Raw genomic sequence first — 25,759 nt, 5'->3', positions numbered from 1 at the left:
GAGGAGGTAGAAGGAGGAGGGAGGAGGAGGAGGAAGGAGGTGGGAGGAGGAGGAGGAGGAGGAGGAGGAGGAGGTGGGAGGAGGAGGAAGAGGAGGAGGAGGAGGTGGGAGGAGGAGGAGGTGGGAGGAGGAGGAGGGTGGTCGGGGGAGGGCCTTTGGGGCACAGGGAGGGCCTTTGGGTGTCTGGGTGACATTTGGGGACCGTTGGATGGCCTTTGGGACCCCGTTGGTCCTTTGGGAGCTCGATGGGCCTTTGGGGGGCCCGGGGATGGCCGTTGAGGGTCTGGGGTGGGCCTTTGGGGGTGCCGGTGGCCCTTTGGGAGCTTGGGGGACCTTTGAGTGTCCGGGGGGCAGTTGGGGGCCTGGGGGACATTTGGGGACCGGTGGAGGGCCTTTGGGAGCCCGGTGGACCTTTGAGGACCGGGGGCTTCCTTCGGGGTTGGGGTATGAGGATGGGAACCCTTTGGGGTTGGGTTAGAGGACCTCACAACACTGTTCAAATGAAACTTGTGTATTATAACGACCACAGAGTTTCACCATTAAATTCTCTTCTAAAATCTCTTCAAAAATATTCTTTTAAAATGTCTCTATCTGTTTCGCCGAAATAGTTCCATTACCTGTCTAAAACGGTTTCGCCCAAATAATCCCTAAACGCAAATTCAGCGTGTTCCTTTGTTATTGGCATCTCTGTGCTAACGCATTTCAAATTAATAGGAAACCTTCTCGCACGCTAAAACAATTCATTGCTAAGATGTTTCTTGCCTAATTGTTTCCATGGCTTTTGGTTATTAATATCCTTTGGAGTTCGACCAGTAGAACTGTTCCCGAGGCAAAGACATTAATGACCTGGATCTATTCCTGGAGAAATGTTTCTAGGCGAAAATTTTTAAAGTCTGACAGATGATGTCATTGATTGATTGATCTGTCAAGAAAGGGAAATTAATTTGTTGTTTCTAAGGGGAATTATTGATTCACGATAGGTGAATTGAGGTCGATAGCACAGGTGTTCTGACTCGTGACAGCACCACGTGGTTTATGGCATGCACTTGTCCAAAAACAACAATAATAAATAAATCCCTCAGGCCTAAAGATTAAAGAAGCCTTAATTTTTCTTAATTCTCCCTTTCGTGAATCAATAATTTCCCCGCCGATTATGTAAATCAAGTTCACAGGTTAAGCTAACAAAACAACAATGAAACCATGTTTGTTTCATAATTTACCCATCGTGAATCAATAATTTCCCCTATCGAGTATGTAAATCAAGTTCACAGGTTAGGTTAGCCAAACAACAATGAAGCCATGTTTGTTTCTTAATTCCCCCTTCGTGAATCAATAATTTCCCCTAGCGATTATGTAAATCCACGGAAATTCACCTCCCTCTCGAGTCCTAGATCAATAACATTGTTCCCGTTAGAATTCAATGCGCATGTGCAACCTTCGCCCCCCCCGAGTTATTACACATAGAAACAACAAATAAATCGATCTTGGAAAAAGAGGTCATTGAGCGATTACGTAATCTTTCCCCCTAGGGACTCTATGACCATATTGTTTCATAATTCCCCACGCTCGTTAATCAATAATTTCCCCCATCGATTATGTAAATCACCCTAATGTCATTCGCACGTGGCCAAACAACAACAGATCGATTGACCTTGACACACACACATTAGACTCGATCGATAATCCGTGAATAAATTATGTCCCGTCATCCCCACGCTCGTGAATCAATAATTCCCCCATCGATTATGTAAATCACCCCTCATGTCATTCGCACGTGGCCAAACAACAACAGATCGATTGACCTTGACACACCCACATTAGACTCGATCGATAATCCTTGAATAAATTATGTCCCGTCAGCATTAAACTAAATTGTAGATGGCAGCAGGGGTGCGTGACACGAGCTTTAGGGTCACTTCTACTTCCATGATTATACCAAGTCACCAATGAGCTGATAGGATAAACGGAGTTTTATATCGAGTTCAATACGTCTCGGATGCTTCACGATGGTCAAATAAAATATGCATGCAAGATTTAAAACCTCGATTAATTTTACCAAATGAGTGATCTTAGGAATATTTAAGTTTTTTCATAAAGACCTTATTCTCGGCATTCAAGGTTGCAACTTACAGAAGGTTCGGAAGAAACGTTTGGAAACCATTAACAAGGTTTTTTATTGGGAATATGGCAATAAAACTAAAGAATTCGTGAACAATTGCAACCTTTGTAATCACACAAATGTTCAGAAAAATAACACTCCTATTGGGAGAACAATAGTTCCAGGAGTACCTTTTATGGTATGGGAGGGGGTGGAGTAAAAACATTAGGTTTAAGATAACTAGTTCAAGCAATCATCATATTATAGTTGCAGTCGATTAGTTTAGCAGTCACGTAGTGCTTAAAAGTGTTCCCGCTCATAATGCTAAAAATGCTATTACATTTTTGGAGGAAACACTTTTGCCAATGATAATCCCCCAGAGGCTGTTTTGAGTGACCACTGGTCTAATTTCGACTAAGAATTTCCAAAGAAACGTGCAAGAAATTGTCGCAAGATATCCCTTCTCAATATAACCCGCAATGCAATCGGGCCAGTGAACAAAAGGTCAAAGTCACAAAAAAGAAATTAACCCATACCTGCGGAAACTTAACCCAAAGCGAATGGGATGACAAGTTGTCTTTAATCATGAAAAATAAGAATTCGTCTTTCCGTATCAGGGAGAATTTTCTCCAGTTTCAGGCAAGACGTAGCTTCATGGATTTGAAAATTAATAAGCCTCCTACTTTGGTCTATTTTATGAGTCATATATAAGACGTATGACCCTAAATATTAGTGGTCATACGTCTTTTGACCAACATACTTTATTTTAAACAGGGGATACTGAAAACTGTTTTGCTCTACTATGCCAGGTTATCAAGAAATCGACAAAGACATATATTTTTTAATCCTCTTTCGTTGGAATTCTTCCGTCGTTGGTATTTTTTTTTTTATTTTTTTTTTTTATGCAACGTTCAATTTTCCTATTGATTGAGAGTATAGTTCAGGGCCCCCGGAAATTTTATCACCCAATGAAAATATATAAACTGTAATTCTAATCAGAAATGTTCAGTTATTATGTTATTATATGAGTTTTACTATTCTAACCAGATTTTAGTTTGCCATGTTTGCGGCTACCTCACAAACAAAGCCCATCAGAAGACATCTACACAATTTCTGAGGAGAGCATACGAACTATACTTTGATTCGAAGGTCGACAGTGGTAAGTCGTGGGCACCACTGTTCATTTATTTGACATGTGCATGCAACTCACAGGGTTAGGTAAGGAAAGCGAAAAAAAAAACATATGTCATTCGGATACCAATTGACCCTTGACTGTCAGCACGGAATACTGTGAGTGAAGCAACTACACCACGGTCTATTATTTCTGTTTGACAAATGTCACTGGTTTCTCATACAAAACTTGTGCAGCTGTGAAATATCCAGATGTTCACTCAGTTTCAAAGCCAGTTCCACATGATCTAGTCATTTGTCCAGTGCCAACGCCACCTGCAGGATACAGAGTCGCTGAGAGAACGCGAGAAGAAAGTTCTTCATCTGCTAGTAACAACTTAGACTCTGACCGCCATCCAGGTGAAGATATTCATTTCATTAATAATGATGATCTTTGTTATATTGTACAGGACCTGACACTAACCAAAGGCCTAGTTCATGTTTGAGATAATTTAATCAACCATCACTAGGTAAAAGAACTTCGAAATATCGAGACAGACACAAGAACTCGTGTAATTCTTTGGAACATGTGGCAAAATGCAACTGCAAGGACGTCGAATTTCCTATGTCAAGCCTCGGTGTAGGGAATAGCACAGAAGCATGGTGACTGTTTATCGATTCATCCAAGGCAAGTTTGAAGGCTTTATATTACAGAATGGGAATATACGTGCACCAGTACCGGTTGGATATCCTGGCGATCTAAAGAGGGATACAAAACCATGTCACTACTTGTTGAAGCAATCCACTATCGCAATTACAACGGGAATATCTTTGGTGATTTAAAAGTAATAATTATTCTCATGGGAATACAGACACGGTACGCCAAGTACTGCTGCTTTATTTGCGAGTGGGAGAGCAGAGACAAGAACTAGAGATGAAGTGCAGCCATGTAGTAAAAATATCCTTCGCGTGCCCTTGGTTGAGCGTAAAAAAGTTTTTACCTAAAGTTACCTAAAGTTCATATAAAGCAGGGTTCATCAGGAACTTACGTAAAAGTACTAGATAACAATTCAGATGCTTTTAGACACCTATTCAACAAGTTTCAAAAGTTAAGTTATGTGAAAGTGAAAGGAGGTGTGTTCATAGGTCCACAAATAAGGAAGACCATTGCTGACAGTCGCTTTGAAGGCTTATTCAGCAGTACTGAAAAGATTCATGGTTGGCAATCAAGTCTGTCACAGCCAGTTTCCTTGGAAATATTAAATTTACTGACTATATAAAAATTGTGCCGAAGTGCATACAGCTTCAAGGGTTGCAACACGTCCCTGAAGATTCATCACCTCGAATCACATCTCAACTTCTTTCCCGAGAACCTAGGCTCTGTCAGTGATAGAAATGGCAAACGTTTTTATCAGGATGTCTCGGTGATGGAGTGACGTTATCAGTGTCGATGGAGTGCAACAATGTTGGCTGACTACTGCAAGATACTTCAGTGCAACATGACAAATGCTCAGCACAAAAGCAAGCCTGCAGACAAGAAATTAAAACTAAATTAACTTTAATTAAGTATAATTTACATTATACTTATGTATTATATGCGTTTATTATACCTTAAACTAGATGATGCTATATAGTTTGTGTTAAATAGTGCTCTATTCAGCTACATGTACTTTACTGTAACGTCTCTGTGAGTCGTTTGCATGTCAAAGGTCAATATATAGGTTCAATTCATATAAAGGACCATACGTGATTCTGGCTGAGCCGATTAAAAATGCTTTTATTTAGCACCATTACCTGCTCTAGAGTGGAGAAAACTTATATCTAATGTTAAGCATTTAAAGAAAATAAGAAGGAAAGTTTTCCTTAAATATAATCCCCAGTTTTCAGAAACTTAAAATAATGATATTAATAAGTTAGCTAATATAGATGAAGTGGCGAATGTAAATTGTACGGATTGTCAGCATACAGCCGATAAAATGTCAAGTTATAAGTGGAGATCAAAAGGTGCAAAGGCGACTATACTTGCTAGTTGTCCGGAATCTTAGCCAGTCCTTGAAACTAGCAATAGTGATCTAAGGAAGAAAACAAAATACCGAAAAATAAAGGGGTTAATACGATTATCAGGCCTAGGTATGTGTCTGAAGTGATGCCTGAATTAGGCACTACATAACAATTTACATCTTAAAATGATTTTAGGACCAGAACTACCAAAACTAAGAAAAATAAACAGTATGCAAGAGAATCAAATCCTTTTAATTCCTTTAGAAATTAAGATAAAAAGGGAGGGGGGAAGGGGTAGGCATGCTAATCTATTGTAAAAACAAAAGTAGAATTATAACAACAGGCTACTGATCTAATCTTATTTCCCAAGTTTGGCTACTTATTTGTTATTGATTCAGGTGTTTTTTTTCAGAATCCAGGTAATCGCCCAATACAGAACCCAAAAATTATTTTCAACAACCCTAACCTAACCTAACCTAACCTGATAAATTCAATTCAAAATCAACGGACTCGGTCGAGGCCTTCGGCCTCGACCTCGTTTGATGTTTATTGTGGTTAAGAGTTTTTGTTTGTAATGTTGATAAACAACTTTCAGATGTTGTTTGTACTATTAACGCTGGCTATTTTGGTCGAAAGTGATCATTGAAACAAATATTCCACATGAAGAGATCAATTCGTTGGCTGGAAACCAAACATTATATTTTTTCATTTATTAATAAAAGAAAACCACTTGGACATCACAGTAAAAAGAATATACAGCAGCGACAAATGCTATACTTTCCATTAAAAATATGCGACACAGATCTAAAACCACAAAAGATTCATACCCCGCCTTCGCGCACGTGCAATGACAATTGTTTCCGATGTACACATCACAATGAGCTTATGGGAACTGAACTAAGGTTCTGACGTACATTCTCAGGGTCTATACGCGCGGGATGAAGTGTCGTGTTTGGAAAAAGAAGTCGCTACTGGTATATCCTTAAACTGTGTTGAACATTGAGGAATCCGATAGGGAACATGTATACTTTTATGTCTCATTAAAGACTAGAAATCCATTACAATGAAGGCGAACATAATATAAGAATCTTAAATAGATAAATTGTATCGCTTATGGTTCATAGTAAATCTGCCTTGAAGGAACAGGCGTCTCAGTTCACTAAGAAATTTCAAGAAATTTTACTGATCAAGAACGACTTACTTTTTTCGAGTTGGATCATGTCAATAGTAAGATTGAACATTTTGAATACAATACAATTAACATAACTCGGAGATGAAACACTACATTGTTTAAGTGGATAAACTAAAAGAAAAATTAGAAGACTTAACAGGAAATACGGAAAAGTTGACCAATCCCATCGCTGTATCAGAATCTATTGTTTCTGAATTACAAAATTCCTTTAGAAATTTACGCAATGATACTTTAACTTAAATTAATTACTTGTTTCAGAAGTCCGAAAGAATTATTGCTAATAATGTTATCAAACTAACTTCGACATTAATAGTAGCACAAATACAACTGTCTTAAGAGCAAGTCTCTTCCAAAACACTCTCTCAATTGCATTTCATATTTATAAATTCCCGTCAGCTCGTTTTTGTGCTTTCACAATTTGTTCAAATGATCAATTGCGGAAAATTTGATTCGTTAAAGAAATATTGAGACAATCGACTCTATATATCCAGATGTTGTCTGATAATCAATATTATTTTGCTGGTAGTAAAATTTTTGATGTGGTGTCGACCCACTGCAATAAAGGTTATTATTTTAATCACTCATTTGCTTACAGAATATATACCTATCTTATACTACCAATTTGAAATGACGGTCCAATAAACTCGGATAGTTTTATATTAAACGAAGTTAGTTTGAAATAAGTTCTTTAATGTAAACTTTTATAAGATTTTATAAGATGTCCAGTCAAATACCAAGTTTGATTATAGAGCATCATAATATTTCGTATCTTGACTAAATAGTTAGGTCTGAATTATTCAAACTTCCAACAAAATAGAGGAAATATCCTTAGAAAAAGTAAAATGAAGAGAGAGTACCCTCTATAGATGTATTCAACACAGAATCTAAGGAGTTAAGTCACCCAGGAATAAATAAAACTTAAAAAAAAAAAAAAAAAATGCGGAATATAATTTATTTTTATTGCTTTGTTTATTCTTGTAATCCTATTATTTATATTGTTTTTCAGCTGGAAGTTAACCAACTGTAGGACAGAATTTTAAACAGTTCATTCGCTTTTTTTTAAATAATTTGTTGGTATTTCTTGTCCAGGGAGCAATAAAGTATAGCCTTTCTGTAGTTATAATTGGATAGGGTTCTTACTGATTCAAGGTACGGTAGGCTTTGACAACCGAAGAATCCGGATATCCTTCTACTAGTTTTAAAGATATATTTATTTAAAAGAAATAAATAGCAGTATCTTCCAGGTAAAAAATAATTTGAATCCTAAAAATAGAAAACCATTTTGTAAACTACTCATTATTTCTATAAAAAAAAAAAAAAAAAAAAAAAAAAAAAAAAAAAAAAAAAATTGTATATGTATGGTCGGTTTAATTAAGTATGCGTTTTAACCACGTATGTGTTCTAACCATGTGTTCGTTTTACCATGTATGTGTCTATCCAGCATTAGCCAATATATAGCTCGATCTTGCAAATTTTTCAGAGGAAAAAGCAAGCATTGCTTTTACTTGTTTTGTAAAAGTAACAATATTAATATTATTGGATTCATAAAATTATCTAATGAAAGCTTACATTAACTAAGTCACAAATTGCAATAATTATATGTTAATGGTCTTTTAGCCTAAGGTATCTCTGATAAATACTGTTTAATGACTTGAGAAGCTTATCTTGAAAATATTTAGAGACCATAATAGCAATCTAAGGAAGTATTGTGAACCCTACTATTGGACAGATATTATCTGACTTCGTACACCAGAGATCCGTATATGTTTCTGAGAAAGCATGGGTGTAACGTTGGTTGTTTGAAGGTTATGTACACGAAAGATACGAATTTTGTGGGCTTATTTTTACTTAGCTTTTGGGTGAGACATAGTGCAAGAGTAATGTGAGTGGATGTTAGATTTTATCTTTTAATTCAAAACTATTCTACGGTTTTTATATTCTACTCTATTGGGTTGCATCTTGCTGCCACCATGGTTCTGCTTAGACGCAACCTCACTTACTTATTCCTTTAGCATTGATTAGCTTATTAAAAATTAACCAACGTTATTTCTAGATATTTTGTCTTAAGAGCCATTTCTTACCTTAAGAAGCGTACATTTTAAACATCCTTGATGGACAATTTACTGTTTTGAGTTTTAGTTAAATAACACTCCAATAATAATTAATCAAGCATACCAATAAATACTTAGTATTTTCTAAATTGTGTTATGGCTTGTCTTTAGAATATCAAAATACCATGTTTTACTATAGTGAAGGGTTTCGTATCTTAGGCCACGCTTACATGGGTCAGGCCACACTGGCCAGATTTCTGGGTATTCAAACTCTAGAAGCACGAAAAGTTTCCACTTAACACCCTAACCGTTCCTGAGATATTGCTGTTAAACGCTTTTAACAGTCTACGTGTACACATTGAGCTTCAATTTAAATCGATATCCCCTCAGCATACCCCAACAGTTTCAGCTTAATAAACTTGGCCTTTTTAGAGTCCCACGATCAAACATGTCACACTTACAAAATAGCCAAACCTGAATATAAACAAAAGGTAACTTGCATAACTTACAACCATTGCCCCAAAGGCTGTGGAAAGGGGACATGCCATCCCCGGAGAAATAGTTATTGGATGTTTCCACCATTTTGAGTAAAATGACTACCTCAAATTTTGATCAGATGTCGTTGGAGATAAACGGCTAAAAAGAGCGTGAGATGGAAACTGGTTGCCCTCCAATTCCTTTTGACTCTTAAAAACGGCACTAGACTTTCAATTTGCAATCAAGTGAGCTCCCTCCAAAGTTTCTACTACAACTCATTCTATACGAAGTTGTTAGGGAGAAAAATAATAAAATTCAGAGCCCCCTTTGCTTAGGTAGCGCTATTGCGCTGACTATGATTTAATTTCAGAAACATTAAAAAAAACTTTTAAAGAAAATTTATGAGTCATGTTAAAACTAAAAACGAATAGGAACAAAGGCATATAATAATTAAAACTTAAGTATCACAAACCCTTATGGAATATAAATTCAGAAGTGAAAAAAGTGAAGAACCGCGTGAAATGTTGGTTGCGATTGTGGAACGTTGTTTATAGTCAAGCAAAAACGAAGAAAGAATACAAATATTGCTTACGTAATGCAAGGCTCAACTTGTGGGACGCTCCAAATAGTATACGACTTACAATGAAGTTACCAATAGCAGTAAGTATACTCCTTCAGCTCAGTCAGGATTAAACCTTACGAATGTTGTACGCCATTATATTGACATATTTTCCGGATTTAAGTGGTCTTTTCAGAAACATTTTTCTAATCTACTTAGTTCAGTCCTGCCAGTGTTTGTTTGTCAAGATAGAGGTCTTGCGATAAGTATGAGCGATTTATATCGGGCGTTAAAGAATCTAAAAAAATCAGATTCTCCTGATAGTGATGGCCTAAATTTTAGGAATTTCGTTTATGACTGCCCATTATTGTTTAACCACCAGCAGTTATTGTTTCAGATCTGTTTCACCTCTGATTTCCGACATTTTCTTTCCAGTACTGTCACGTCTGTACTTAAACGAGGCAAAGATCGAGTTTCATGTTCAAATTATTGATCGATCCCAGTATCTTGCTTTATGGGTAAAAATTTGAATAAATCCTAAAATAACTTCTAGGTGCGATTTTACACCTTTTCGACTAGGATTTAGAATAGGGGTTGGCTGCCCTCAAGCACACCATGTACCCAGCCGGCTGTTAAAACACGCTCTTGATAATGCTGTTCACGCCTAGGCCTTGTATTCCCTTGCTTGTTCCTGAGTCAATTATTTCTCCGTTGCGATATTGTTGTGATAATTCTTATGCCCATAGTAAGTGGCTGTCACATAATTGCGATCCAGTAGCTCTTAGGAAGGGAGTTAGACAGGGAGGGGTTTATCTCCTTGTATATTTAAACGTCTTCTCACTATTTGTCTGAAACATCTGTCTTTTACTATATTTTCTCTTGATATGGGTTTCAGTTATATTGCGTATGCCGACGATATCCTTTTAGCTAGTTTCTCTCGTCGAGGGCTAGCTCAGAATTTCCGTAAGCTGCCTTCTCTACTTAGTGACAGTGGCATATCTTTTAAGATGAAAAAGTGTAAGTTTATGTGTATTGATCGTAGAATTTCTGTATCTCCACTATACCTTGGTTTAATTTCATTACCCTTTTTGGATAAACTCACAGTGGCTTGGTATATCGTTTTGTCCGTTCATTTCCGAAACGTGTTCCGAGTTGGATACTAATGAATTAAAAAATATTCGAGTATCATACAGTAAGATATCTCGAAACAGAGGGCGATATAGCCACAAGAGTCTATCTCAGTTTTTTAATATACATATATTTTTTTTTTTATATGATAAATTTAATCCACAGTGTCATTTGTAATGTTCATTTCTGAGTTATAAATAAGTACGTACATACTATGGGTGAATAAATAAAACCAAACCAAATAGAAATTAAAATATACAATCAAGTCAAATTTAGAACACAGAAATTTATACAAATAAGACCGGGGCCATCCCCCCTCAAACCTTCTTAAGACCAGATTGTCATTCCCGCTTCCCTAAAAATGATCCAAGACAACACATAACTTCTTTTGTCCTTGTTTTAAGTGGACATGGATTGATCCTTTAGAATCGCCATTTTTATCACGGAATTCCTTAATCCTTCTTTTAACTCTTCCTTATTTTGTTTGATTACAGCTCAGTGTCTGTGCACCCAGCGCACATATTATAAACCGTTTTTCAATTGACCCATATCAGTTTCTACATTTATCAATGACAGTTTAACGTCCCAACCATTCTTTTGCAATGTTTGCAACATTGCCAAGTTAAAGACTTATCTTCGTTGCCCCTGTGAAGTGAATATACGTGGAAGGGAGCATCAAGGGTGAGCTTTATTGCAAGGTATCCAAATATATATATTGCCAAGGGAGTAAATGAACTTGTTGAAAAATTAGACTGTCAAATGCGGCTCTTCAGAGAGGCCTGCCGTAGAGGTTTCAAGCTCTTATCTACAAAAATGTGGGATTTCACATTTTTCTGAGGAAAAGATAGCACATGCGTATCTTTTTTTTTCTAGGCGTTATCGCATCGAACCAATAGTCCTTAAAAATGAGAGGCGGCTCATCTCAACGGAAATTTAACGTCCTTTAGGGGTAAAATTTTGAGTATTAACGGAAATTAAACGTCCTTTATGAGTAAAATTTTGAGTATTAACGGAAATTAAACGTTCTAGTAGCCTTTTGAGTTACCGAAAAGATTGTGCAACATCAATCTGGCGTTTTCTACTGTTTTTTTTTTTCTGGCACTAAACTACAATTTTGACGCAAGGAGAGAAAAAATGCTATCTATTGAAAATTCTGATCTAGCGAGTCGATTTAAAATTATTGAAGAACTGTATGTTGATTTTTCTTGCTTCAGTGCCCTTTGTAGAGTTAAAAGTGCTTGGAGGGCAACTAGCCCCCTGCCACGTAGTTTTTTTTCCCCAAAGACATCCAATTCTTGATCAGGAAATCAACATTTCTTGATCTAATATAGCCAGTTTTCTCAACATGTCTTACCAGAATATATCTTACGTGATGACATAAGTCTAGTTTCATAATTCAGAAGAAACAACAGAGATTCTTAAAGCTTTTCACCTTCATTAGATAAATAAAAAATGATAGCTTTATAAGGTCAATTCTCCATATAGATTTTCAGTCAAAAATTTATGTAGGTAGAGGATGGTCAGAACGGACAATTTTCCTTCTGGAGGGACAGGATAGTTCCATTTTTCACCTACCTCCAGGTATATTTCCATTTTTCACCTATTTCCTATTTATGACTTAGCCCCATAGTTTATGAATTTCCAACACTAAAAAAAGAAGGTGAAATGAAGTGAATTGGACAATTCAGTTTACAGCCTACTTTGGGTAAACACTTACTTATATTTTTGAACTCTTTGGTCAAAGAGCTGTACCAAACTATGATGTTCACCAAACCCTTGAAGGATTTTTTGGTCGACAAACGTAGTAAACATTTGACTTTCAATGAATCTTGACAAAAATGGAAGATGCTGCCGTGGCTGATCAGACAGGAACGCAGTCTTATCGAAGTTGTGGCTTGATTCCCGACTATTCAACCAGGTTTCTTTGTCCTCGAAGAAAATAAAGATAATATTATGCAACGCACACAATTTTCTGAATAAGCTAAACCGTATCACCATGCCAAAAACTAAAGGACGTAACGCATATTTTCATCATTTTACAGGATAGCAAAAAATGGGGTTATTTGAGCAACAAACAATGTGTGGAAATTAGTCTATTACCAAGCATAGTGTGTTTATTTTGGTATGTAACACCCATGATAACAAACATTTATCACATGCCATCATTGGTTGGCCACATAAGATAAAATAAATTATATTATGCCTGCATACTATTTTGTATACTATTTGCAACCCTATACTGTCTTCAGATCAGTGTAGCCCATACAAAATTATGAGCTTTCCCGAATTTCTGGGGACATCCAATTCAAATTGGCCATTTTTTTTTCTTTTATTATAATACCCGATGCTCTTTTCTGATACCATTCGGCTACCATGATCAACCGCCCAAAGCAAATTATGAGAATTTATGAACGTTAGTATGAAAAATTGATTGACATTTCGGACACCTTTGACCTAGACAAAAGAGAAATGGTTTTCAATTTCTATATTGATTCGTGAAGCCTGGTAAGGCCCTTATTATTTTATTTTGAATCATTTCTATTCAAGACCCAATGCACACCATTATTTTCCACGCAAACCAGCAGCTAACAAAGTACAATGATTATAAGCCCTGTGTCAGCAGAGAACGTGTTTTGATTTTGGACAGCCAAGATGTGAACAGCGCGCGCTTTTCAAAGACAGATGTCGACTCTTCAGTTTTCACCTTCTTTAGCACACGTTAGGCGTTAAATCTATCAAAGAACACAGATCATTCATAAATCTTGCCTTTTTAACGACAGGTGTGACAAAGTGTGGCTCGAGACATTACCACTACTATAAGGCGTAAGAAAGCAACCAAGCTAAAATTCAATGAAATAAAAATAATTTTTGACAATTTCAAAACAATTATTTTAGCACAGTTTTATTTATTTTTCTTTAAAAATACCAAACCAGCTCAAATATCCCTACAAAAGATTTCATCCTGCAGAAGGATTTCAACTGAAACTTATGACCGAGGCTTGCAAGTGAATCTAACAACTGAAGCGTCGATTCGTTATCCTATGCCCCACCAATGTCGCTGGAGGTTCTTTTTTTTCCAACAAAATTGAAGCAGTGATAAGCTAGAACGGTTTTAATTAAATATTTCTACGCAACAGAGCTCGGTTTCTACGTTGGAGAGCTAGGTTATCATATAGTTGTAATATTATCCGAAGAACTATAAATACCTGAAAAAAGGGCTAGGTTATCATATAGTTGTAATATTATCCGAAGAACTATAAATACCTGAAAAAAGGACTAGGTTATCATATAGTTGTAATATTATCCGAAGAACTATGAATACCTGAAAATACCTCAAAGCAGTATTTTCATTGAATTTGTTCTGAAGATAAAATGTTCAGAATTCTACTATTATAATACAATTGGATAGTCTAAATCATGAAAATTGTGGATAACAGGTTCTGAGTTTAGACGGCAAATCTAAGAGTCGATGAGTCCATTCAATTTTTCCTCCAACATTTTGAATATTTATTAGGAAATACAATATCAGAAAGATCTTACCTGATTTGTTTGTACAACGAAATTTTCATAAGCTCCAAATATCACTGCAAATCGGTTAAGAATACTTTCACGGACCTCATTGTTAAAATGCATGTCATCAATGTATTTATCCAACTGAGCATTTCCAACGGATTTTCTAGTTCTTGAATAGTTAAAATGGGTCAACCTCAGACCCTGCTCTATTTCTGATAAACTAACATGAACACCTGAAATATAATTTACATTAGCTTGATTTATGTATTGATGTCCATACAGTTAGCTTTTATTCTCTCTTTGGCGTTTTTAAGCTTATTACAGCAGCGTATGCATGAATTTGCTTCGAGAGGAGGGGTTAAAGCCATCAAAAACTACATGAAAATTACAGGAAATATGGGCAATAAGAGCATATAAATCATGACGTTTCCGAGAAGGGTGGACTCAAAGCCGCTTCCACTGCACAGATACCTGTTTCACAATAAAAATGGTGGTTAATAAGTAAAAGTACAGTTTTGAAGGTAAGAAAAGTTTCCAACAGGGAAAATTATTTGACAGAATTCTGATATCATCAAGAGATCAAACACGTTACAAAGTTGCAAATTTTAGACTATATTTACTATTTTCTATTACAACTAAAGCACTTTAACAGATGTGCAAACTGTCTCGTGCTTTAAAATAATTGCGAAGTTATTTTACAAACAAATATATGGAGCACTGACCACACGCAAAATGCGAAGGTGCTTTTTGAGCTTTTACTACTTTCAAAAAAGCATAACAGAGAAACAACCAACGTATATAACTTGATTAGTATATGTTTAGATAAATATATATTGCCTAAAAAGATGCGGCAAATACAATTGGGAGAAACAGATTTCCCCCCTAAATATTATTGTATCCATCAACACTTATAAGTTTGACAACAGTAAAAAACATCATCCTTGGTGATAAGTAAATAAAAAACCAGTTTTTTTCAACTGACAGTAAGGACCAAAAATAAAACTTAAGACGAACTAAAATTATTCCCTATATAAAGGGTACTGTCCCCTCCTCAATCCGTTGCTGTTTACGTTAAAGTCTTAAAATTCCTTAAGAACACTTCTCACTAAAATTCAACGGCCTTTGTGCTTGAACAATCTTTCTTAAAGAAATGTAATAAAAAGTCAAGCATAGCGTAAAGAGCGAGGGATTGAGGAGAGGACAGACCCCATCATATATTGAATAATTTCTGTTCGTTTCGAGTTTTAATGTTGCTACTTACTGTCAGTTGAACTGTTTTTGTTTTTGTTCTATTATTTCATTTCTGACCATTTTTCAAATCATATATGGAAAACAAAGCCCTTCCCAATGTAACATTTCCCTGGAAAAATTCCCCCGGACACTTTTCTCCCATAGGAAATTTTCTCCGTGGAAAATCTCGCCACACCCACAGAAGTTCACCCCAAAAAATTTCCGTATATTTTCCAACAACAAATACTATGTGTGAATAATGGGTAAATTGCATAAATTACAGCCCTTTCCCCAGGGACTATGGAGGGTCGAGTCATCACCAAAGGCATATTTATTGGACCTTCCAACTATGCCGAATCAAATGGTAGCCTAAAAGGGGACGTGGGAGGGAGGCTAGTTGCCCTCCGATCTTTTTATGTCGCTATAAAAGGGCACTTCGATATGATCATCTCCTGGAAAAAAAAAAAAAAAAAAAAAAAAAAAAAAAAAAAAAAAACCCCGCAACCGTGACCTTTCTTCTGGCAAAAAACTTGAATTCCGCGATTTTGTAGAGAGTAGCTTGAAAACTCTACGGCAGGATTCTCTAATATGCTGAATCTGATGGTGTGATTTTCCTTTAGTTCACTTGAATTTCTGGGGGGTATTTAACCCCCTTTTAAAAATCAGGCTAATATTCTCAGGCTCATAGCTTTTGACGGGTAACATCAAATTTTCGTTGTGTATTTAGAGTGTATGGTTTAAATAAAACTATGGATATTTTTAAAAATTTAAACGTAGCTGAAGAACATCAGTCCTCTCTCAAAGCAATGTGAGGAATAAGCACAGAAACTATCAATTTTATCAAATTAAAACGGGGGGGGGGGGGGAAGTGAAAAAAATTACAGATAGGGAGAGTAAAAGGGAATGATAGAGAAATTGTGAGAAAGCGACTGGGAGAGTGAAACAGTGACAGAGTGGCCGACAGAGAGAGAGAGAGAGAGAGAGAGAGAGAGAGAGAGAGAGAGAGAGAGAGAGAGAGAGAGAGAGAGAGAGAGAGAGAGAGAGAGAGAGAGAGAGAGAGAGAGAGAGAGAGAGAGAGAGAGAGAGAGAGAGAGAGAGAGAGAGAGAGAGAGAGAGAGAGAGAGAGAGAGAGAGAGAGAGAGAGAGAGAGAGAGAGAGAGAGAGAGAGAGAGAGAGAGAGAGAGAGAGAGAGAGAGAGAGAGAGAGAGAGAGAGAGAGAGAGAGAGAGAGAGAGAGAGAGAGAGAGAGAGAGAGAGAGAGAGAGAGAGAGAGAGAGAGAGAGAGAGAGAGAGAGAGAGAGAGAGAGAGAGAGAGAGAGAGAGAGAGAGAGAGAGAGAGAGAGAGAGAGAGAGAGAGAGAGAGAGAGAGAGAGAGAGAGAGAGAGAGAGAGAGAGAGAGAGAGAGAGAGAGAGAGAGAGAGAGAGAGAGAGAGAGAGAGAGAGGGAGAGAGAGAGAGAGAGAGAGAGAGAGAGGGAGAGAGAGAGAAGGAAAGAGAGAGTGAGGGAGAGGGAGAGGGAAAGTAAGAAAGAGAGAGGGAAAGGGAGAGTAAGAAAGAGAGAGAAAGTAGAAAATGAGGCAAATAGATCGTTCTTAATTGCTATATTAAGAGTGAGTATAGATACTCTTTATAAGTAGTCCTTTTCTTATGCTATTATTATTTTCTTTATTGTCTCAAATATTTGATTACTAGAGGGGATACTTCATTGAATTTTGCATATCCGGTGGGGCGTAAGTGAAGTGACCCCACACGAAAGGGAGATTCTATGGGAGTTTAACATCATTATCAGCGTTTATAGAAATAAATAGGTTGATAGCTTACCAGCCTTTCTGGCTAATTCTGAAACAGTTTGGAACGCTTCTGAATTCTGAAGTACCTCAGACACATTTTGTCGAGAAGCAGAACTTTCGTCACCAGATATACCAGAATCAGATCCCCAAGAAATTTGCCGCACTTGAGAGGCTGCTGCCAATGATGAACCACTAGAAAAATTATTCTAAGTGTTATAATCTTGAATATTATAGCAATAAACCATTTGCGCTTAAAGTGAACTATACCAAAATCAAATGCCATTTTTAACATTTAAATTATAGGCAGTCTTCAGTGCAATTATCTTGTCCGGTGTATAAATTTTATTTAATATATTATACTGCCAAATACGCAGAATTCCTGCTTACTATTAAATGAAAAAGCGATCTCAATAAAAATTCTATACAAAATTCCGATTAGAGTAACGATAAAAGTGCAACATTTTTCAAAGAATTGATAAGGATATCTCTTTACCGTCTGTTTGCTTCAGACAAGCAAGCTGATTGAACCATCGTAGGATATTATTCTAAATACTCACAGCAAAGGAACTGGAAGTTAAATCGCTTCAATTCTTCACTTTATTCTTAATACTTTTCTTTTTAAAACATTCCTTTAATCTCATTCTTAACGTCGTTTATTAAAATCGCTTATTGGTTTTTATTTTCTGATAGAGTATAGCTTACGCCTTATAAATATCACATCCATAATTTTCTTTAGTTTAATATTTACCTTTATTATTTCAATACAATTTTCCATTTCAATTCTTTTTTATTATAAAAAGACTTCTCCCGACTGTAGCCTGTGGTTAGTAGCTGAACGATAGAAGATTAGTAGTAACTGATGCATATATACATCAATCACAGTTGATACAATAGTTTTTGTCATTTATAAAGCAAGGGTATTGACTTAGTAAAAACGTTGGGACCCTTACCAGGGGCCATCATTTAGAGCTGGTGGTTGCAAAAGTTAGGGAAGAGCTCATTTGCCGTCAATCCTGAGTTCTAGTGCTCTTTTAAGGGACTAAAACCGATTGTTGGAAAACCCAACACCCCTTCAAATCCCGTACGCCAGTTAGATGTATAAAAACATGTTTTAACGTATTTATGTCCCTATACGTCCCGTGATAAACGTCTCTCTAAGGAAAAATTTATTTCTGATGCTTTAAGTGCTATTTGAAATTGATTATAAGAACTCATCTTCAATTTCATACATCATGTTTTCATCAAAAATGTGGTTTAAGTATAAATAATAAGATTCAATTGGACTACAAAGTCAGAAAGCTATCCATTGTTAGCACGACATATAACGTTATTTATATCCAAATGTCGTTTATCTCTTCTTGTAATAAATCTGAGCAAATTACGTATCAACCACACTCCCTTCCCCCAAAAAAATTAAAGCAGAAAAACCTCTCTGTGCTGGATGGATTCGAAGAGATTCCGACTCCGTATTGCCTACATATACCAAGGAGGTCTTCTACTAGGTCTGCTGAATTTGGAAATGGTGGCACATCTTCAGGAACATCAAAACGACCAGTGTTCAGGTCAACAATGCATAAGTTGCTCTAAATCAATAAGAATGTTAGACAAATTTTCAAAACGTAGCATCAGATTCAGGTTAACAAGAGTTGTCCAGATATAAACAAGTACCCAAAAATAAACATAAGTCACAAAGCTCCATTTTGTTATGAAAATTAGATTTGATATCATTTCAGGGTTAAAGCACAGATTAAGTAGCGTATTTACGTTAAGGTAGGGAGCAATCAAAGATCTAGACCTTTCCTCACCCGTGGAAAGGTGAAAATTTAATGTTATATATAGAATTTATTATTGGACATATACCTCTATAGAAAGACATTTTCTGTAGTTGGGCCCCCATCATCCCCCAGAAGAAGGGGAAAACGGATCACTGGCCACATCTTTGGAACAATATGCTATTACTGTCCCGGTAACCAGACAACTGACAATGTATTCCATTAATCAGATTATTTCAAAACTAAAGCAATAAGCGTACTGCGATAATTTTAAATAAAATTTTAAATGACAGTCCTTAGTACTAAATTTCAAACGGGATTTTGAGAAACATAAATGCACACAGGTCACTTCCTTAGGGGTGGGTAAGAGGAAAAGGTTAAAATGTTTCTCCTTGTTAGCTTATTGTAATAAATCTGAACAAACATCTCAGGGTCAAAATAATAACCGGTAAAAAAAAATTAATCCACAGTTTTTTAATTATTTCCCTGAGGGATCCCTCAGTCCAGTATTTCTTCGGGGGTGAGGGTCCCCTGCGTCAAAACAAGAAAATCACCATTTTAGAAACACAAAGAATTCATAACTTGTAAATAAAATACTTTCAAAATAACCAAATAATTAAAAGAAATTTAATATTTAATATATTAAATAATATTATATTTAATTAATTAAATAATATTATTAAATAATTAAATAAATAAATTAAATAGTATTATTATATATTAAATAAATTATTAAATAAATAATAATTAATTAATAATTAAATAATATTTAATTATTTAATTTAATATTTAAATAACCTAATACAAGCGTTAACTAAATTAATTATGAAAGATAAAGAGAGAAAAAACATATTGAGTTTAATAATACAATAACCAAAGGCAACTTTATCTTTTGGAAACACAGAAAGTAAGACATATAAAATCAGATCATTTTGACCATGCTCGAATAGCATCCCCGAAGTAGATTCAATTTAATTTAAAGTTCTTTACTAAAAGCTGTCTTGATTTTACTTTACAAGTGAAGGGTGTTGGATTTACTCAGGTCTTTGTGCCACTTCTATATGTGTTGGTCTTCCGAGCCCAATTGACGGTGGCTGAGAAGCTTTTCTTTGTTTTCACTAAGACCGGCGCCCTCGCTCGAGATATACAAAAAGAATACGCTTGATTATGATCAGGAAGTTTCTTTTTCCTTGAAGATAGGTTTATATATATGTATTCTTTTCCAAGCCGTCAGGCTTGGAAAAGAATGTTTACGTACATTTTGACCAATACTACAGCATGTGCAGCTTCCGATTACTTCTGAGAAAAAAACAGGCTGGGATCCCCTTTGAGAACAGAAGCAGTTACGAGAAGTCCAAAGATCCACTGAGAGTATTGTAGATTATTAGCCTCTTTGGAAGTTGCAAGATCAGGTCCCATAACTCAGGGCTGGAATGTAGTATCAACCTTACGTTCGTGTTAAATATGTGTTAAATAACGTATTAAATAGAATACACTGTTGTTTTGTATAGATTATTAACGTTGAAATATGCTTGTTACATTCAACATTATTGCTGATAGTAAAACCAGAATATTTGGTTTCTGTCGCCGGAGAAATATTCATATCTGTCTCAGAAAAACTTTTCTCTATTACACTTGAAACTTTTTTGTTAAATATGATTTGTTAAATCATATATTAAATCGTTTGTTAAATGGGGATTTTTTTTTATATTCATATATATGCTCTTTTTCTTGCCAGGTCTGTGAAATCCCACTTCACCTGATTTCAGTTGTTAATTTTGACTTTTTAAACAAAATCTCTTTTCTTCTGTCACTTCTTCTTATTCTTTTTGTCTCCTTTATTTGTTTTTTTTTCGTTTTTTCTTTCTTATTTCTATTTTGTCAGTAGATGTTTTTGAATTTTATGTGCTTAATTGATTAATAGTTTAATGTGTGAATGTTTTATTTCGTGATCCTCCTGCTTTACGAGCCATAGAGCCGTTTTGGGATCTCTGATTGTATGTTATTGAGTTGTTTTTTTTTGTTTTTTTTTGAAAATATATATTTCTATTACGAGAATTTGGAAGCTCAATAGCCGATTATGGCTTTTAGAACTAAGATATCAGCGAAAAAGTGAAAAAATATAATTTTTTCCTTAGTTTTATTGTTGGCGCAAATTTGTTTGCAAAGTATTCAACCACAGCATTGAAGGATATAGTCAACCATTTTGGACGACAATGCGCCGCCTAGTCTCACTCTTTACAAATTGAAAAACGGATTCAAAATCTATTTAACACCACTTATCATGAAAATTTCAGTAGTTGAATAAATAGAAGAATCAGCTTTAGGGACGGTAATGAGGGACCAATTTCAACTGACCATTTTATTAGAAGTACATTCCACTAAATTAAAACCTTTATTAAAAGCGGTGTCACTTTACCTACCCAGTGTTTTTGTATAATTTCATTTTAAAATATGGCATTCATCTGTTGAGTAACCTCTATGAAATCCCTATTTTTGTTCATTATTGCTCCTCTCTGCTCTAGCGGACCAGGAGTCTTTTATCTAATTATTTCCAAAAATGCACTAATGGAATTAATTGCATTTGCTTGCCTTTAACTTTCGCACATCTTTGGATCTTTGTTGAAAAACGGAAAAATAAGTGATTTCTCCAAAACTGTCGCGCCATACGATACTAGCGAGAATTTTTTTGAACAGACCTAGGGTTACAGAAATGATTTGCATGCACATATTCGTGAAGAATTTCACGATAATTCTATCTTGGGCTATGGCTGCCCCCCCCCCCTTCCCATTTACCTCCGTAACTGATTTCATAAATTTTCCACTGTGTTTTATATTTTGGAACCTTATTTTTCTTTCGTTCTTTTTTTGGATAGTCAGGCCTCTTTCGGAGAAAGAAAGATTATTCCTTCCCCTTCCTTCAGTGAACTTTACAGGAAGAGGTACTAAAAATGTAAATACAAAAATATCTGTGGATAGATTGTCGATAAAACTAAGAAAACATGATTTTCACTTACCTGATTGATTTGAGGTTTCTCAGCCGTAGTCATCACTAAGCCCATTACAAACGGAACTGGAGCATCCAGGAAATGATCCATAGATGCAGGTAAAACTGGCACATATACGTGTGGCCATGAAAACGGTGCAAGAAGCGATGTTACACATTCAGAGACGAGTATTAACTTCTGGCAATCTAGGAAAATTCAAAGCATAAACAATAAAATTCGGATGTCGAGAATTTCATGTTAGCTGGACTTAACAATGAACCAGTACATATATTCACATTTGAATATTAACACGTCTTTTCCTTTCTTTTTTCAAGCCATTGATTTTTCTTTCTTTTTTTTTTAGATTATCATTGGGGAAATCCGCTAATCTATCTATAGTGAGACAAAGGAAATTTAAAATATTTTACAGAAACAAAAAGCAAAAATAAAAATAAATAAACGAAAACATAAAATAACGAAGTAGTAAAAATTAGTCTTAAAATAAAAAAACTATCTAACACCAAAAGGTCAGAAAAAGGTGCAGACACAAGCATGATATTCCTAGCGATGTTTTCTTTTTTTTTTTACTGGAACAGCAAAACCGATACTTACTTTCTAATATGTTTCCTTCAGCTGTTCTATTAAACTGTTTCAATTGCGACTATGGTCATTTATCCAAGTAGCCATTGACGTTTTAAGATTTGCAAAAGTAAAAAAAGACACACCTTGGTGGTACTTACCAAGGTGCCATTGACGTTTTCAGATTTGCAAAAATAAAAAAAAAACACCTTGGTGGTACTAACCGATACTTACTTTCTTATATGCTTCCTTCAGTTGTTCTGTAAAACTATTTCAATTGCGACTATGGTCATTTATTCAAGTAGCCATTAACGTTTTCAGATTTGCAAAAGTAAAAAAACACACCTTGGTGGTACTTACCAAGGTGCCATTAACGTTTTCAGATTTGCAAAAGTAAGAAAAACACCTTGGTGGTACTAACCGATACTTACTTTCTTATATGCTTCCTTCAGTTGTTCTGTAAAACTATTTCAATTGCGACTATGGTCATTTATCCAAGTAGCCATTAACGTTTAAGATTTGCAAAAGTAAAAAAAAAACACCTTGGTGGTTGTTAAATCATAACAATACAAAACTTTTATTTGTTTCCTAAACTGGTTTTTGATTAGATAGACTAAATGTAGCAGATCGTACTAATGCATGTTAAATTAACACATTATTTTGGAGCAACAAAAAACGAGATGTTCAGCTATGTAGACCATATACTGCAAATTTCAACTAAAATAGCTCGCAATGTAGGTTAAACACATCAGGCAAGTCACATATTTCCCCAAAAAACAAAACCCATTAAAACTCACAGGCTCCACCGCTTTACTAACAACAACTCATCACGGTAGTATTCTTTGCTCCTTCCAATCATGTTACTTCTTCACTTAAATCTCTTCGTATGGCTTCCCATCCCTTTCAAACCTTTCTAAGGTTCAAAATCAACACAATTGCAAATGGTTCACTATCAAAGTAAAGCGAGTAAAAAAAAGAACGAAAAAACAAAGCATCAGCCCAAAAAGGGCAAAAACTACAGGTAAATCATCATTATTTGTTCTTATTTTAAAGGCATTTAATTCAACTCATGAACACCAAATATATTCTTTTTACAAAAATTTAAAATAATTTGGAATCAGTTTTTCAAAAAAAAGGTAATTTTCTTCAATACCAAACCCCTTCATATATTTACTACTGACCCAACTATGTCAATTGGCAAGGCCGCAAAACATTTTTTGATTTTTCATGGGTCTAAACTGTATGACTACAATTTCTATAAAAATTACCAAATTCAAACGAAATACGTAAGCAAGAGGGGGAGAGTGCTAGGGACCTCAGCGTTCATTTTAGATACAATGCGATACTAATTGAACAGCCAAAAGGCTCGCCTTGCGAACCTTTAACTCTGTATGCTACAAAAATTTGGTCTTCAGTATTAGCCTCAACCACAGCAGTCGTATATGCTCTAGTGTCCTGCATCGATCCTACCAGTTTTCGACTCAATATAACATAAAATCAATAAGGTCTGTTTGAGAGCATCGAATTCAACCGGAAGTTTTCCTTAGCATTAGAAAAATTTACGATTTTTGGCATTCTGTTGCAACCAAAACGAAATCTATTTATTCTGGAAAGAACAGAAAATAAAGACCGTTTCTAGTTTTCTGTATGCAGATATCGTATGTATTATGGGCTCTAGGTCTTTACCCCCCCCCCCACGTGGAAAATAAGGCTTTCCAAATTTGAGAATTTTGTTTGAGTTTTATTTTTTTATTTCCGTAGGGGGAGAAATTTTGGTATTTGTGTATTATGTGCTACTCGCTCAAGTTCACGTGGTGTAAAATTCGAGAACACACCAGTTTTTACGTCAGTTTCTTCGTTACTTTAGAAATACGTTTGGGCTATAGATTTGCATATTAGAGGGGAGGGGTAAAGTATAGCGGGTCTGCATGCAAAATGTGTTTGGTACAAGCATTCTGCATACTAGACAGATGATAGAGAAGTGTATTTTAAAGCCAAATATACGACCATGAACATAGTAAAATAACATAAATGAAAGGCACAGATAACATAATCTTTGATCAGCGATCATCATAAAACACTTAAATGAAACACTACATTAACCTAAAAATAGTACTTAATACTTGGAAAAACGGTTTTTTTTTTTATTTGTAGTATTTTTTTTTTTTTTGTATTTTGTTTTTTTGTGAACAAAATTTTCAGATACCTTGCCATTCTTCTGTAATTTTTTAGTGGCCATACCCAGAAAGAATTGTTTTCTGACTTCAAATTGTCCAAATACTTTATCCTCCCCCCCCCCCCCTTATGTGCAAATAAAAAACCCCGGATTATATATTTCCCATATATTCTGTCACTTCTCTTTGTGTTGTCTCGCGCTAAGATAAAAAAAAAAACGAAGAAACCGGTTTGTTCTCAAGTTTTATACAGCGTAAACTTGAATGAGTGGTGCATAATACACAAGTACCAAAATTCCTTTTCCGTACGAAAAAAATAAAAAATAAAATTCAACTAAAATACTCAAATTTGGAAAGCCTTATTTTCCACAGGAGGGTATTTTCCGGGGGGGGGGGGTATTTTCCAGGGGGGTAATCGCCAGAGGGGTAAACGCCAGCCATCGTATTATGCACTGTGCATGAATATAGATGCACCGGAATTATTGGAAAGAATTATTGAGGAATAAAAGCATTTTAAAACTTGTCCTAATAATTTAAGTTTGTTTAGTAAGTTTTAAACAACGTATTCTATCTCCTGAACATTTTTAAAGTTTGAAATCAGTCGCCTTTTTGCTGCTTAGATTTTATCATATAATATCTGTAAATGTGGTCACTTTTGAAATAGCACTACCCTGGAAAATAAAGTTTCATCCAAAAGCTTAACAGCTTCATTATTTTTGAGTTGCCAAAATGTTAAGAATTGTATGAAAAAATGCAGCCCACAATAGTATCATACGGTGATAAACCCCAAAATGCCTCCACTGAACTTTAAATGCCTTCTCAAAATCACCGTGAAGCAATGAAGCTACTCATGTACGGGGGAAGAAAAGGAAAAGAGAAGAAGCGTAGCCCCTATACTTAACAGACTTCCCAAAATTGATTTTCGAGGAGTTGACAAGATTAATGTAACAAAAAGAGCACGACAAGTCATATCCTCAATCTAGAATGACCAAACAGAAGAGTATGTAGATACAGTCTCTGGAGAGAAATTCAGACGTTTAGACAAAGAGTGGAGCAAGAACCCACGGGAGTACATACAGAAAATACCAGATTTATTTACA

General features: G+C 35.5%; 1 protein-coding gene across 1 annotated transcript in view; it reads right to left on the bottom strand.

Annotated features, from left to right (window-relative positions):
• pns (DENN domain containing pinstripe) overlaps window positions 1–25,759 on the bottom strand; it is a 228,216-nt gene that overhangs the window by 107,412 nt on the left and 95,045 nt on the right. Inside the window, exons 8-12 of the mRNA XM_089094997.1 lie at window positions 21,937–22,112; window positions 18,576–18,730; window positions 17,179–17,339; window positions 14,157–14,362; window positions 12,334–12,545 (exon numbers count right to left, since the gene is read on the bottom strand). Of these exons, the coding sequence (XP_088951123.1) occupies window positions 12,334–12,545; window positions 14,157–14,362; window positions 17,179–17,339; window positions 18,576–18,730; window positions 21,937–22,112 (910 nt within the window). The remainder of the gene's footprint in view (window positions 1–12,333; window positions 12,546–14,156; window positions 14,363–17,178; window positions 17,340–18,575; window positions 18,731–21,936; window positions 22,113–25,759) is intronic.

Source organism: Artemia sp. Qi Xiang Cuo, chromosome 9 (genome assembly GCF_049724085.1).
Source record: "Artemia sp. Qi Xiang Cuo chromosome 9, ASM4972408v1, whole genome shotgun sequence".
In the NCBI taxonomy this organism is placed as follows: Eukaryota; Metazoa; Arthropoda; class Branchiopoda; order Anostraca; family Artemiidae; genus Artemia; species Artemia sp. Qi Xiang Cuo.
Note: the sequence above shows the minus strand (reverse complement) of the source record. Positions and strands in the feature narration are given on the sequence as shown.